Source organism: Salvia splendens, chromosome 15, assembly GCF_004379255.2.
Source record: "Salvia splendens isolate huo1 chromosome 15, SspV2, whole genome shotgun sequence".
Taxonomy (NCBI): domain Eukaryota; kingdom Viridiplantae; phylum Streptophyta; class Magnoliopsida; order Lamiales; family Lamiaceae; genus Salvia; species Salvia splendens.
The window spans coordinates 8,018,119-8,032,771 of record NC_056046.1 but is presented as its reverse complement, the minus strand read 5'-3'; the positions used below and the strand labels follow the sequence as shown (position 1 = coordinate 8,032,771).

General features: G+C 34.4%; 2 protein-coding genes across 2 annotated transcripts; both read left to right on the top strand.

The window, feature by feature from the left end:
- Positions 1 to 465: 465 nt before the first annotated feature.
- On the top strand, positions 466 to 5,402 carry LOC121769523 (histidine--tRNA ligase, cytoplasmic-like). Its single transcript, XM_042166357.1, has 7 exons — positions 466 to 1,859; positions 2,658 to 2,837; positions 2,923 to 3,180; positions 3,402 to 3,536; positions 3,682 to 3,963; positions 4,408 to 4,542; positions 4,846 to 5,402. The coding sequence occupies exons 1-7, from the start codon at positions 534 to 536 to the stop codon at positions 5,149 to 5,151; spliced, it is 2,622 nt and encodes an 873-aa protein (XP_042022291.1). The 5' UTR covers positions 466 to 533; the 3' UTR covers positions 5,152 to 5,402.
- An 819-nt stretch (positions 5,403 to 6,221) lies between these two features.
- On the top strand, positions 6,222 to 8,887 carry LOC121766417 (protein MAK16 homolog). Its single transcript, XM_042162710.1, has 9 exons — positions 6,222 to 6,409; positions 6,495 to 6,604; positions 6,727 to 6,845; positions 6,942 to 7,039; positions 7,614 to 7,701; positions 7,795 to 7,938; positions 8,015 to 8,114; positions 8,266 to 8,417; positions 8,497 to 8,887. Exons 1-9 carry the CDS (start codon positions 6,348 to 6,350, stop codon positions 8,539 to 8,541), a joined length of 918 nt encoding a protein of 305 aa, XP_042018644.1. The 5' UTR covers positions 6,222 to 6,347; the 3' UTR covers positions 8,542 to 8,887.
- The last annotated feature ends 5,766 nt before the right edge of the window (positions 8,888 to 14,653 follow it).

Genomic DNA, 14,653 nt, shown 5'->3' with positions numbered 1-14,653 from the left:
AAAAACAAGAAATTTGTAAATTCTTAGGGAAGAAGAAATATACTTCCTCCGTCGGTCATTAATTAGTCAGTTTAACTTGACTTGGATTTTAAGAAATATTGGAAAAAGTGAATAGAAAAAATAGTGAAATATATATTCTAGTGAAATTAGTGAAATTTGTGGTTCACTATCAATAATAGTAAAAGTGGAAATGAGTAAAAGTGGAAATGAGACAGTTATCTGTAAAATTAGGACAATTAACTGCGGACGAATGTAGTGAGTAGTTTTTAAGATTGAATCTAGTAAAAAATGCAACGACATTAACAATAAATTGAATTAAATGTTAGTGGTCACATAAATAAGAAGCAAACTCAGTTTAATAGGCCTAAAAAGGGCCGGATTAAATTTGGGCTCTTTTTTTCAGTAAAACCCCAAATTTTGGTCCAGTAAACTTCCTTTATCTAAAACCGGAAAACCCCCCGATTCTGATTCTTTTCTCTCTCGTCAGTTTTCAGTTCTTCACTTTCTCTCACCTCTCCTGTGTCACTGCGGCGATGGCGGCGGCGGCAGGGCGACGCACGGTGACTCTCGGCGGAAAAGGATCTTCGCTGAACTCATCCTCCATTTTCGACGTGGCGATCGGCTTAGCTCGCGTCACAATTGACTCCTCAGCACTCTCTCGTCGCTCCTCCTCTTCTACCAGCTCCGCCGCAAAGTTCTCTTTTACGATTCCTGATTATTTCACGGAGAAGGAAGCTAGGGCATCTCTAATCCTTCTATTGAATAAGCTGCTGCTCTCTTCCTCTTCCTCCGCCTGTGCTCAATTGGTGGAAATTCTCCAACAGAATGTTTTAGGTTTGGATTATACAATTGACAATGTCGCATCGGAGGATCTGGCTGTGGTTGATTACTCTGCTGCTGCGCTTGCTGGCGTTTCTGCTATTCTGGATCACCGCACTTCCGCATTGGTCTCTATTGTTGATGCCGTTGCAGCTTTATCGTGCGAGGCGCTGCGAGCTGACGTGTCGCCCTTCAATTTGATGGACTCCGGAGATGGTTCAACGGCGAAGGACGCCGTTGCTGTGGCAGCTGATTTTAAGGTGTTTTTTAACGGTTCAAAGCTGGTTAATTCGGGGAAGAAGCTTTCGGACGATTCCGTGGCGGAGATTCCGTCGCTCCATGGAGATTTCAGGGATGTTTCTCGATCGCTCCACTCGAGAGCTAGAGTTCAGTTGAATTCCGGATTCGGAGCTGGCTCGGCGAAGGTTTTGTCGATGGCATTGGGGAATTTGGCTTCGTGCCTGTCATATTTGGGGATTAATAGCATTCGTCGAACCGATCTTCTTCTCTCCAGTTCCATTTCTGATGTGGAATTGTGTTCTCGTCTCTCGGAAATGATAGCTGCTAAATCCTTGCGCCCTGCTCTGGAGGAGCTGTACGCATCTTCTCAAACTGCTCGTTTGGAAGAAGATTATCTGTTATTCGTCCACAAAATTTATGAATTACTCGACGTGGTGAGGAATGTAGTTTCGTGGGAGGCTACAGCTGCATTCATTTCACTTGGAGGAAGCGAGATTTTTGGCGATAGAATTCAAGGGGACAATGGGAGTTTGAGTGAGCCTAAAATTGGGGATAATCCTAAAGCTGATAAGAAAAGCGAGAAGAAGAAGAAAGTTGTTATGGGGAAAGGAACAATTGCTCTCATGCAGTTTATCAAGGACAGGTTGCTCGGGGGAGCTGCAAAATTTGACTTGGAAAAATTCGCTCAGGATTTCCAGTCATTACTGGATGCGGAGAGTCCATGTTTTGATGATCTCGTCGTGAAAGTGAAAGAGATTGTGGAAACTAATGAAAGTCGAAGGCTTCCGAAGCTACCTAAGGTACAGCGTTGCCATTATTTTTGGGGTATTTGTAGATGGTCTGTCATTGTTACAATATTTGGTAAGCATAAGCATTATCTTGTTGGATGGTATTGCAAAATTTCTGTTAGCTTGAATTATCGAGGTGGCATATTTAATCTCTTGATGATCTAGCAAGTTCGATCCCCTTTAGAAGAAACCATAAGCATCGCTCTAGAAAAGCTGATAGTAGTATTTCATCTCAAATTATTCATGTATAAGACGAACCGTTTTTTTTATGTTTCTTATATTTGGCCTTTTTTTATTTTCGAGCAGTGAAGCAAATAAATTCGCTATCCTACTCCTTTGCATTGCACAAACCATGCCTCTTTCAAGAGAAAGCTATAATGATACAGAGAGAAGTTGTTTAAACTAGGATAGTACAAAAACTCAACTGTACTTCTGCCGTTGGAACTGATTTCCATGTTACTCTGATTTTTCATTTATGGTATGAGGAGTGTTATCACATTAGTATTAGTTATGCATAACAAAGCCTGGATTTCTTTTCTATAGAATGTACTTGATTGAAGAGATGATCTGTGAATGCTAGGCTTTTGTGTTCTTTTCAAAAGTATTAGTCTCAAACTTACTCTGGTGTTTTAGTTTATGAGCAATGGCACTCCATGAAAGTGGCTTCCCTTTCTTTTTGTTTTGTGGCTCATTTCATGTCCCCATGATTTGACTGTAATTCGTGTCTCTGCTCATATTGTACCTTAAGACAACATTGAAAACAAAGACGTTCTGCGATATATTATAGACTCTTGTCTCTTTCATGTGCAGGGTACCCGTGATTTTGCAAAAGAGCAGATGGCAGTTAGAGAGAAAGCTTTCAAAATTATAACTGAGGTTTTTAAAAGGCATGGCGCGACAGCTTTAGATACCCCGCTTTTTGAAATGAGAGAGACTCTTATGGGAAAGTATGGAGAAGACTCAAAATTGATCTATGACCTTGCCGATCAGGTGAGCTTCTTGTTTCCAACGAACCTTCTCTTTCTTGTCTTCAGTCTAACTGCAATACAAATACCATCTACTCCATACCTTGCAGGGTGGTGAACTCTGTTCACTCCGATATGACCTGACAGTTCCTTTTGCTCGATATGTTGCTATGAATGGCTTGACATCCTTCAAAAGGTACCAGATAGCAAAAGTTTACAGACGGGACAATCCATCAAAGGGACGATATCGTGAATTCTATCAATGTGACTTTGACTTTGCCGGTCAATTTGAAAAAATGTTGCCAGATTTTGAGGTCATAAAAATCTTGACAGAGTTGCTTGATGAACTAGCTATTGGAGATTACGAGGTTAAAATAACTATTTTGTTTATGATAGTGTTATTTTAGTCGGCGCAAAAATTGGATGATACTATACGTTTTCTATCTTGTGTACATTGTATATGAATAAACATTTTACTTGTGTAAACTTATTTGCTCATGTTGCTTTATGGACCTCTGAAGTTCTGGTTGTGTTACTCATAGTTAAGGAAATTGTTTCATGTTTAACTGTGTTAAAATGTTTGTTTCAGGTGAAGCTAAACCACCGGAAGTTACTTGATGGCATGTTGGCTATCTGTGGGGTGCCACAAGAGAAATTTAGAACTATTTGTTCAAGTATTGACAAGCTAGACAAGCAAACATTTGAGCAGGTTAAAAAGGAAATGGTGAGTGCGTGGATCTGATCACGAGAGGTTGACAAAGTAAAACTGGCAGAATAGCTGTCCCATTAAATAACATGATATTTGATTTTCATTTTGTGGGATTACCTATCCTTTGTGGATTCATACTGTATATATTTAACTTTTACAGGTGGAAGAAAAAGGTTTGACTGAGGAGACAGCCAATAAAATTGGAAGTTTTGTTGAAAATAGAGGATCGCCTATGGAGTTATTGTCCAAGTTAAAACAGGAAGGCAGTGAGTTCTTATCAAACAGTGAAGCAGAGCTTGCATTGAATGAATTGGAGATTTTATTCAAAGCTCTTCTGAAGTCCAAGTGCATAAACAAAGTAGTTTTCGACTTGAGTCTTGCAAGGGGTCTGGATTACTACACTGGAGTCATATTTGAAACTGTTTTTAAAGGAGGTGCACAGGTAAATATCAATTTTATGTACATTTAATTATTGCCTAAAAACAGGAGCATTTTGACTATTTAGGGGGCATTTACTTGTTAGGATAGATACTACTCCTATAACATATGATTGAGTATTTGAAGGAAAAGAAGATTAAATAAGTTCAATCAATCAGTCCATCAAAGTAAAAATGGTAGATTAGCTTGGATTTTTTTAATGTATCCATCATTCATTAGCATGAATTCGAAAAAATTGAATCTGGTCAGCACTCAATCAACTTATTAAAACATATGCAAGAACTTGTACTGGTATTCTTCGTTGTTTTTCGTCACAATGTAGAATTGTTTAGTTGTCTGCTGCAACATTGCTTCTCCCTTCCTTATCCAATTGTTCTTCTTTTTAGTTCTAATGTGAATCATACCACACGAGTCTTATTTGAAGGATTCTAAAAAAACTTGTCTTCAGGTTGGTTCAATTGCTGCTGGTGGACGCTACGACAATCTTATAGGTATGTTCGGCACAAAGCAGGTTCCTGCTGTTGGAGTCAGCTTAGGAATAGAGAGAGTATTTGCTATCATGGAGCAACTCCAAAAAGACCAGGTATGCATTTCTCGTTATTTACAAATCTACCTTTATCAAGGAAAAGAAATGCATTCAAACTGTGTCTCATTTGAATAAATTAGAAGACATGTTGAGTTTATGAGGTAGTCTCATAGTGCAACTTCAATATGCCAACCTCAGAGAATTCTGATGCAGCTAACTTGTGTACACTGTTTGAAGCATGCTGTTAAAAAATTCATATAGTTTTTGCTTGTGACTGAGTGTTTTCTCTTAGCTCAGTAAACTCCGATTCGGCACAATCTTAATTTCGGACCTCTGACATCCTATGTGCCATCGTCTCAGGAAATACGAGCAACTGAAACTCAAGTTCTGGTGAGCATCCTAGGCGACGACATCTCACTAGGCGCCGAACTGGCGAGTGAGCTGTGGGATGCCAAGCTAAAGGCTGAAGTTATGGTGAATAAGAGAGTAATTAAGCACATAGACCGTGCCAGAGGGTCCAAGATACCCTACATGGTGATAGTAGGCGACCAGGAGCTCAGCAAAGGCGTCGTCAAACTGAAAGATGTTGCTGTCGCAACTGAGGACGAAGTCCCAAGAACCGGACTCGTGGCGGAGCTACAGAGACGGTTGAACATCTCACCTTAATAGACAGCCAAGATCACCTGTTTCAGTTTCTCTGATTTTGACAATGGGTGTAACAGTTTTTTGGCCCCCTTCTTACACCAACAAATTTAGCTAACATGTATTTTTTCTGATATATTTTGCTTTGTACACTGTGTTTAAGGATCCACACATGTTACAAATATTTTGTGAAAAAATCTGTCCTAAACGAATTACCTGGATGTTAGTATTTAGTTTTGAAACGATAATGTTGGTGATATCTAATTTTGGCAAAACACGTGTAGACGTCTTTCTACTAATACATCTTTTTTCTAAAATTTTTGTTTTATTAAATCCTTGTACCAATACATTTTATTTCATTAGATCATTTTATAATTTTTGTTTAGTTAGATCCTTATATCATTTTTTATTTAAGAGGTTCTTTATTTGATCTTCATTTAATGAATTTCAAATTTTAATTAAATTTCTTGTATTAATTCAACTTTTTTTTTATTTTAAAATAAATTTAGTTGATATATGACTTGAGAACCATTGGGAAATTATAAAATTTAGTACTAGTAAAAGTGTGAATGGGCAATATTAGAAAATTTTTCATTTCTAATAATTTTTAGTCAATATTGCAATTGAATTAATTTTAAATAAATATAAAAAAAGAAACATAAACAAATTAGTAATTCACATAAGAACAAGTTAATTAAATTTTTAAATACAGATCTAACTAAGTTAAAAACAAAATTATAAAATCTCTTAAATCAAACTGAATTAATAACAGTATAAGAATCTCATGAAACAAAAAATTATAAAAAAATTTAATAAAATAAAATTGGTACAACTTTCTAAGAAAATAAAATTTTATAAAGAATCTAATGAAATAAAACGTACCACTAGATGTATTTTGCCTCTAATTTTCAACGATAATTTAAAAAAACACAATCGACACGTCGTATTTAAAATTGCTATTCTTATAATGTACTATTATATGGCAGCAGAATTTTTTTTTATAATTATCATATAGAATGTGCATAATTCGAAAAGGGCGTACATATATACGTACAAAAAAAATAGTGTTGTATTTAATGAAATTGTGTTTTATGGGTCCCTAAACCCTAATTTCTTCCCCAATCTTAAACCTCCGCTCGCCAACATCTCAAGGTCGAAGACCGGAACAAGTTTTCCGACTGTTCAGAGATTGATCCGCGCGTTCAATTTAGCGGTAAAAAATGCAGCACGATGAGGTCATCTGGCAAGTTATCAGGCACAAACATTGCAGTTTCATGGCCAAGTAAGTTTGATGGCTTGCTTGCTTGTTTTGTGGCGATTTTTGTTTCGAAGATTTAATTTTGTTGATTTTGTGGCGAAATGTAAAGAATTGAAACTGGGATTTTCTGCCGGAATCCTTACAACGTGACCGGGATATGCAATCGGAGCTCATGTCCTCTTGCCAACAGTCGATACGCTACTATTCGGGATCATGACGGTATCTTTTTACTTCGATTCATGCTTTAAATGTATAAATTTGACTGCTTTTGTTGCTAATTAATTTATATGTAGCTGAAATAATTTGGGATTTTGGTGTTTTTCTTCCTTTTCTTTCTGTAGGAGTGTTTTATTTGTATATGAAGACAATAGAGAGGGCGCATATGCCAAATAAATTGTGGGAAAGGGTTAAAATGCCGAGAAATTATGCAAAAGCCCTTGAGATTATTGACAAGCACATGGTAATCAATATTTATCTTGTTGCTCTTACTGTTTAGTTGCAGTAGGATTGTTTCTGTAAGTTTTGAGCTTTGTTGGCCTTCTGTTTAATATGACAGATGTATTGGCCGAAGTTGTTGGTACACAAAACAAGGCAGAGATTAACTAAGATGACACAGATGCGGATACGCATGAGAAAACTAGCTTTGAAAACAAGGTTCATCCATCATTTATCCATCTTTGCAGTTGCAACATGTTTATCTTATTGATTGTAACATATCTCATTATCTGGTGTTTCTTGTTGCCTACTTTCGTGTCACGCTTTTGTTCAGAGGCACTTCCTTGATCTCACTTTGCTGTAATGAATATCATTTGGACTTAAATAGGAGACATATATTCCTGTTTCCTAGCCCACTCAAGGCATGAAAATAAGAGCTGGTAAATGACTGTAAAAGGGTAAATATATGTAGTATGACGAAGTAAAATATAGTATTAAAACAGATCAAAGTTATGAGAGATCAAGCAAAGTAGCTTTTCTGACTTAGAGTGAATGGATGGGATTGACAATAGGCAAATCACAGTTCATCCATCGGAAAATTTCATATTATGCTTCACTAATCAATATGAACTGGGACAGTGAATTATCTAAGTTCTCAAAGAAAGTGGTTATACTTTTATTATTCATGCACGTTGCAGCTTCCTTTTGGGCAGTGTTTTATCTGAGTTCTCTTTCTTTAAGTATCAATATACGGTAGCCTATCGCATGCTTTTGATTCTTTTTCTTTGTGTAGAGAGAAAATTATGACAGTGCCAACCAAACAAAAGAAAAGGGAAGCTAGACGAGAGGAGAAGGCTGAGAAGGCAGCACTTTTGGAGAAAGTATGTCAGTTCTTGCTTCTGTTTAACCTGCAAGTTGGTCACTGAAGCACTTGATTGTGTATTACTGGGGCTGACATTCACAGTAATTTTCAGAGTATTGAAAAGGAGTTGCTTGAGCGCCTCAAGAAAGGAGTCTATGCTGATATCTATAACTACCCTGTTGATAAATACAATGAAATCCTTGATAAGGAAGAAGTTGGAAAAGCTACTATTAGTGAAGATGAAGAGGAGGAGGAGGTTCTGCATCGACATATTTGCTCCAGTTCCATTGTTTGATTCGTTACTCACAGTGCCCATTTGATCGATATTGCAGGAACCAGTAATAGAATATGTTGAGGGATATGAGGAACTTGAAGAGGAGGATGATATGGAAGATTTTGGTGGTCTTGCTATCAGAGAAGATTATGATAATGGTAAGACTTTTGCAATTTCTCTTTACACAGTTCTATTAACATACAACATAATAGCTCTTCTGCTGGGGTTCAAATTGGGAGTGAGACCCCTGCTGTTTTCGTCTTCAATATATGGTAATTTTAGCTGTTTCTCATAAAACATCTATTGCAGATAATTTGAATGATGATGACGACGACGATGACGACGAAGAAGAAAAAAGTGCATCTGTTGCTTATAAGAGAGGGAGGAAGAGTTCTGCAAGAAAGCTGGCGAAAGAAGAACAAGGGGCCAAATCTAAGAAGAAAATCAAAGTCCAAGTTGAGGTAAACTCTACTGCTATATTTTTCTCTCTTCACATAACTACTTTAGAGAATGGATATTCACATATTATTGATGTGCTAGGTTGAGCACGAAGACGCAGTTGAAAGGCAAAGAGCTGTGTATTGAGGTCTTCCTCCCTTTTCATGTTCATGTACGAAATCAGATTACCAACTCGAGGAAGTTCACTAAAGCTTCATGATATTAGCTTTGGGCCACACCCCATATTGGAATAGGAGACTGCTCAAGATCACCGCTACTGTGATGTAGTATTCCTCTCCAAGTGTGCTAAATCCCATAATCTTTGACCCGTTTCGATGGGATCGAATGTGGACTTCCAGTTTTGCTGCTGCTGTTGCTTCCCTCCCCAGATTTTTGTGATTTATATTGGTCATTACTAAATTTTGGAATGTTCTAAAGGATATTTTCTGACTTGTACTGATCATTATTTATTGAATGTGGTCTTTTTTATGTATACCGTGTCTGGACCCGTAGAAAACAAAAGGTTTTCCATGTAATGTGTTCAAACTCATCATACTATAAAATAGTAAATAAAAAATGTATAAGTATTTGTTTGAAAATTAATGGAGTTGAGAGTAGTATTTTCCTCTATAAAGTAGCACTGATTTTCTTTAATAAATTAAATTTCTGAAAAATGATGTTCGTTTCTTGAACAATGAACATGCAACTGGGCCAATTAAATAAAGCCCTTTAACAAACAAGTATTTGGGCTTCGGCCCAACCGAAAATAGTTCATTTTCTTTCTATCATTACTAAACAATTAGGGAAATTAGGAAAAGTCACTCTTCACGTTCGGCTAAAATAGCATTTTATGAATATTTCGTATTTCTATTATTTTTTCTATATATTATAAGTATCCACTATTTTCTAAATATACAAAAATAAAAAAGGAGTATATATTATCACCCTTTTAAATCCTTATTGATTAACCAATTAAAAGTTTCTCTCAACTAAGATCATGGCTGCACCCCTGGCCATGTTACATATATTGAGGCAACAAAGGTGTTGCCTATAACAGATGCCAACATCTCTCATTATACATAATTATTAATCTTGACCATCAATTTCTTAGTTAAATTTATTAAACTAATGATGGAATAGAAGATTTTTGTGAAGAAGGTAGATGAGTGTAAACTCTACCAATGGGAAAGTTGAGAAGCTTTTATAGTTTCTAGAAAGAAATTATTTAGTGATTACTAGTATGGTCCCATATAAAATTAAATATGAACATGTATGGGCATGTACTACTCTAGTAGGAAAAGTTAAATTAGGATTAGAGTTAATCTTTACCCTATGTTATGATATATCTGCCTATCTTGTTTGTGTAAGCCTGTAAGGAAATGCACTTACATTTGACTATTAATCAGTTAGTTAACGAAAATATTTTAATTAAAATTTATAAACCTTATAAATTATATTCCAAGTAACTGTTGAGGCATATTGAATGATTCTGACAATTATTTTCTAAAATTTCATTTTATGTATAGGAGAAATAAACGGAGAAAAAATGAAAATCTCTGCGCATAGTTTTTAATTCAAGTTTACCTTTTCAAGAACAACCATAGACCCAATTATTACACATACATGCATTACAGCATCATTAAATGTCTGTCTGTTTTACTTATCATTTTTGAAGCCAAACACATATGAAGTTACAGTTACTGCGTGTCTGCGCAGAAAAAAAGTTAAAAACAAAAAAATTATTCAAGAAAGTCAAATATTTACATGGGATGCCTTGAATTAAAAGTATACACCATCGGGCTCAAATTAAAGAAAGCGTTTTGTTTTGTTTTCGACGAAATTTACGAAAGCAATTAAGTTAAAGAAAATATATAAAAATAAACAAGTAAAGAAAAATATAACTTAGAATCTCCAAAAAAGACAACAAATGAATCATTCAAATTGGGAGTTGGGACAGAAAAAGTAGAATATTTTTATAAGTTCAATTGCCTAGTTTTGTAGGTGGATATATATACTAGGAGTAGTTTTGAGGTGTTAATAAAAATTATAAGTCGCGTAAATTATTTATTTAAAGATTAGTCAATATTATTTTTGTATATCAAATAAAAACATTCACTAAAAGTACTCTACTTTGGGGACAACTAAGATAAATTGAACAAATTTGTGCGTAACTAATCATACAATATTTCAAATACATATATATTATCAATCCATAGGGTTTCGTTTTCAATAGCATGATTTGTGTGTGAAAATCTTGACTGTTACATTTCCTATTAATATGACCATTAATTAGTCATAAATTATAGAATTGACATTGGTTTGCATCAAAATGGGTAAAATGTCTAGTTATGGCTTGTGAATTATGCATGTAAAAAATCAGAAGCCCAAACCCTGAAATTCCACCATTTTAGGAAATGCATGTTTTGTGTAATCAAAAGAATCGCATGCGTCCCCAAACTCATTATATTTTCCAATGAAAGGGAAGCAAAAACTGACAAACACAGCAAAATATAATCAATGGAGAAATTAAATTGCATGCATTTGAGGTTTCAATAATTATTGTTTTTACCAGACAACAGAGGTTACAAGAACGAATATCCCTTTTTTTTAATAAAAAATTAGTGTACTTAATTGCCACTTTTTATTCGTCTACATCGAAAGGTTTTGTCAAGTTTTATTAGATTTAATCATATATCTATTCAAGAAGGTTAGCTTGTAAATAATTGTGCATATTCCTCAATAATATTTATACTGGTTTAACTATATAGTATATCAATATTTAATTTAAAAAATATTGTCAATATAGAAAAATTGGCAAAGTAATTAGTCAAAAGAAAATGTCAAAATTTTATAAACAGGAGAAGAAAATGCTGGAATATATGCATTAATTACACATACTCTAATATCCCATGTTGTCGTTAAAATATGGTTGGCATTTACTCTCTCTCCAGCCATATATATTTATATTCATTTTTTATGTTTCTATTTTAAATTATACTACCATATTAATATATGTTGGTTGTATGAAATATTATTGCCATCCATGCACAAACACGTCAAATTAAACATGAATATCGTAGGAAAGCTATTTATCTATGAATGCAATTTTATTATGTAAGATATGGGACAATGCAATATCAATAATTCTCTGAAGGAAGCTACGATGCACAAATAATTAATTAATGCTCGGGCAATTTATTCCATCCTTTTTTAATCTCAGAGTTCAATAATGTATTTCCCAATTTATTGGCTTTAAATTGCCACGACAGCCAACATTTTTTATAGAATAACGGGGAACTATAGCACCAATCAGATGAATAGAAACAAATAGAAAAAATTAAAATAAAAATCAATTTCCATGAAACAACACTGTCCAATTAGAAATCAGGCAATCAGCAACCTGCGTAATTAATTATATCCGAGTAGTATGGAAAGTCTTGTATTTAAAAAAAACATGATATATAATATTGAAATTCTATAGAGGACTTTGAGATATCATATACTCCGTATCCAACAATTTCAAATTTTAAATCTCTCATTTTTCCTTTTGTAATTATATATATGATTGAATAGTAGTAAGTTATAATAATTTGGTCCAGAAAATAAATATATTAAAATGTACCAGCTGCCATAGTAAACTTGACATAGCTGGAAAGTTGAGATTTACAAGTAGTATTGTTAAATTGCTTACATTATAATCGCACGTGCAGACAAATAATTCAACTTCATAATTCATTTTCCTATACTATTTTCTCAGACCATAACTATTGATAGTTAATGTTCAATAATTTTCTATTATATTGCCCGAAATTTAGTGTATGAGATCAACCATCGATTTTTCCCCCTTGTTACCCCAAACACTTCAAATATCATACGCATATGTTTTTATAATGAAAAATCTAATATAATCAACAATATCTCAAATGGCTATATGATACGATATCTTCCCATATCTTCCCATATATTCCATATCTTCTATTTAGTTATCTTTTGATTCATAGTATCTTTTCATATATTATTTTCTTGTTCGGTAAGTTAGGACTTAGTATTATATATATGGCAGAATGTAATCATTTGAATGATCAGGAATGAAAATATATTATTTGCCCACACCCAACGTGAATTAATCAAACCCTAGTTCCATCGCTGGTCGACGGAGGAGTTCCGCGCACAACTAGAACTAGAACTACCGCCGATCCTGTCGCAGGACTCCGGAGAATTATTTGTAACTTAGATTCTGCGCTGCCCGACGGAGAGGACTTCCGCGCACAGCCAGATCTTCACCGCCGCCGATCCTACGCTAGGACGCCGGAGAAAGGGATACGACAAAGTTCCCCCATTATATTAATAAATGTGGAAGTGATAGGGAATTAGATTTTTATTACATCATTTATTAACTAATTAAAGACTTAGGACCATTAGAATTAAGAGTGGTTAAGTATGCTTGCCATTAGCTAGGACCTTCTACATCTAGTTATAATTAACTTAACTAGCTAGGTTGGATACCGGCCGGTAGACTTGATATTAAAATTTTGTTTCTGTTTATAATATTTACCTAGGGATGTATTAATATGACAACCTAAATTATTATAATACCATACCACCATTTTAAGTCGTTAGATCTGAAGATTTTGTGATTCTCAAGCTGTCATGTGGCAGTCCATTTTAATTAAATTGGAACATAAAAAAAATACTCCTATTAAATAGAAAAATCGGCATTCTCTATTTTTAGTCTGTTACTAGATTGCAGTGTTATTCTGTGCATATTGCAGTGTTACCAAGTACAGTAGTATTTTCAGTTTACATATTACTTTATTGTACTTGATTTAAAATTTTTGGAATTGACTAAAATACCCACTTCTGCAATATCCAACACATATGACTGCAATCCGAACTCCATTTCATCAATCCAATCCTAGGCGTTCATCTTATAGATCTAAGGGCTATGATTAGTGTTATGGTGTCACCCTAATGCTCCCCTATGTATATTTATTTAAATATGCATCGTCATGAGTATGTAATACTGTCATTTTATATGTATGATATATGAATTAACAATGTTGATGGGTATTATATTAGCAAAGATTATGTGCACACGGACCTAGGAAATAAAACTTGTAGGGTTAGACACAATTAAAGGGCATCGGAAATTAAAACAGTGCGTCAACCATCGTTAGCAATTGATAACAAATGTATAGCGAAAGTGAAACCCCAATATTGGAGGATGAGAAGAAGCTGGTGCACGTGAATATCGCAATATAATGACTTATAAAAAAATTATATTCCGTTAGTGAATTACCGATGGAGTACTTCAAATCTAATTTTACTTTCAACACTTAAACTTACTGAGTGACGATTTCCGTTAGTGAATTGCCATGGTCACCAATACATTGACTAATCATTAAATTATATTTAAAAATTAAAATATATAAATTGCATTTACAGATGTGTCCTAGTGACCAGGAATTGTCACTAAGGTGGACAATAATTTTCACATATCGTTTTCGTGCCAAATTATGTCAGTGATCCATTGGTGAATCACCAAGGTTTTAGTCCGTCGGTGATCCATCGGTTACACCCGAATCAATTCCATGACCTTTGGTTAAAAATGGATGAGTTCCTACCACTCAACCACACCTCTTATATTAATTATAGAATTTGTAAGTATCACTTATATCGATAAATATAATAAAATATAGATATATGAGAATTTGATTAATTAGTTGGTTTGAGGCAGTGAAAAAACATAAACTTGCCTAATTTTTATTAAAGCGTTTCATGCATACACATATCCCTAATCCCCTAGTGTAATTAATCATAACTACGTTTATGTACGTAACAGTAATTATATGCATGCATTAGTGATTGATTAGTATATAATGGATCTTAAGCTAGGTACGGGATCCAATCATTTATCCAAACATATTTATTTCATATTCTATCCATTAGAAATATATGTTCCTACAGTCAGGCTGATACGATTATATCTTCCGAAATATCTTTCATATATCTATTATTATATTATTATATCTTTTACACATCTTTATTATCTTGTTCACCAAGTTAGGTTATTCATAGGAGTATTATAAATAAGACCTATTGTTATTCTCATTAATCAATCGATGAAATCATAATTATTGTCTTTTATCTTTATTTAGTTTTCCGTTTAGAATTTCCGATTGTCGACAGAGCAAGGTTTCTCTGCGACTTTCTTTATCTTTTTCACTTGATAAGAGTTTTTCCCTTATCAACTGGTGCT

Bases quoted from the DNA above. Each gene is read 5' to 3' on its own strand.
- LOC121766417 (XM_042162710.1), top strand. From the start codon at position 6,348: ATGCAGCACGATGAGGTCATCTGGCAAGTTATCAGGCACAAACATTGC. The intron at 6,410-6,494 runs GTAAGTTTGATG...CGAAATGTAAAG, and splicing joins CATTGCAGTTTCATGGCCAA to AATTGAAACTGGGATTTTCT. The intron at 6,605-6,726 runs GTATCTTTTTAC...TTCTTTCTGTAG, and splicing joins TACTATTCGGGATCATGACG to GAGTGTTTTATTTGTATATG.
- LOC121769523 (XM_042166357.1), top strand. From the start codon at position 534: ATGGCGGCGGCGGCAGGGCGACGCACGGTGACTCTCGGCGGAAAAGGA. The intron at 2,838-2,922 runs GTGAGCTTCTTG...CATACCTTGCAG, and splicing joins TCTATGACCTTGCCGATCAG to GGTGGTGAACTCTGTTCACT. The intron at 3,181-3,401 runs GTTAAAATAACT...TGTTTGTTTCAG, and splicing joins TAGCTATTGGAGATTACGAG to GTGAAGCTAAACCACCGGAA.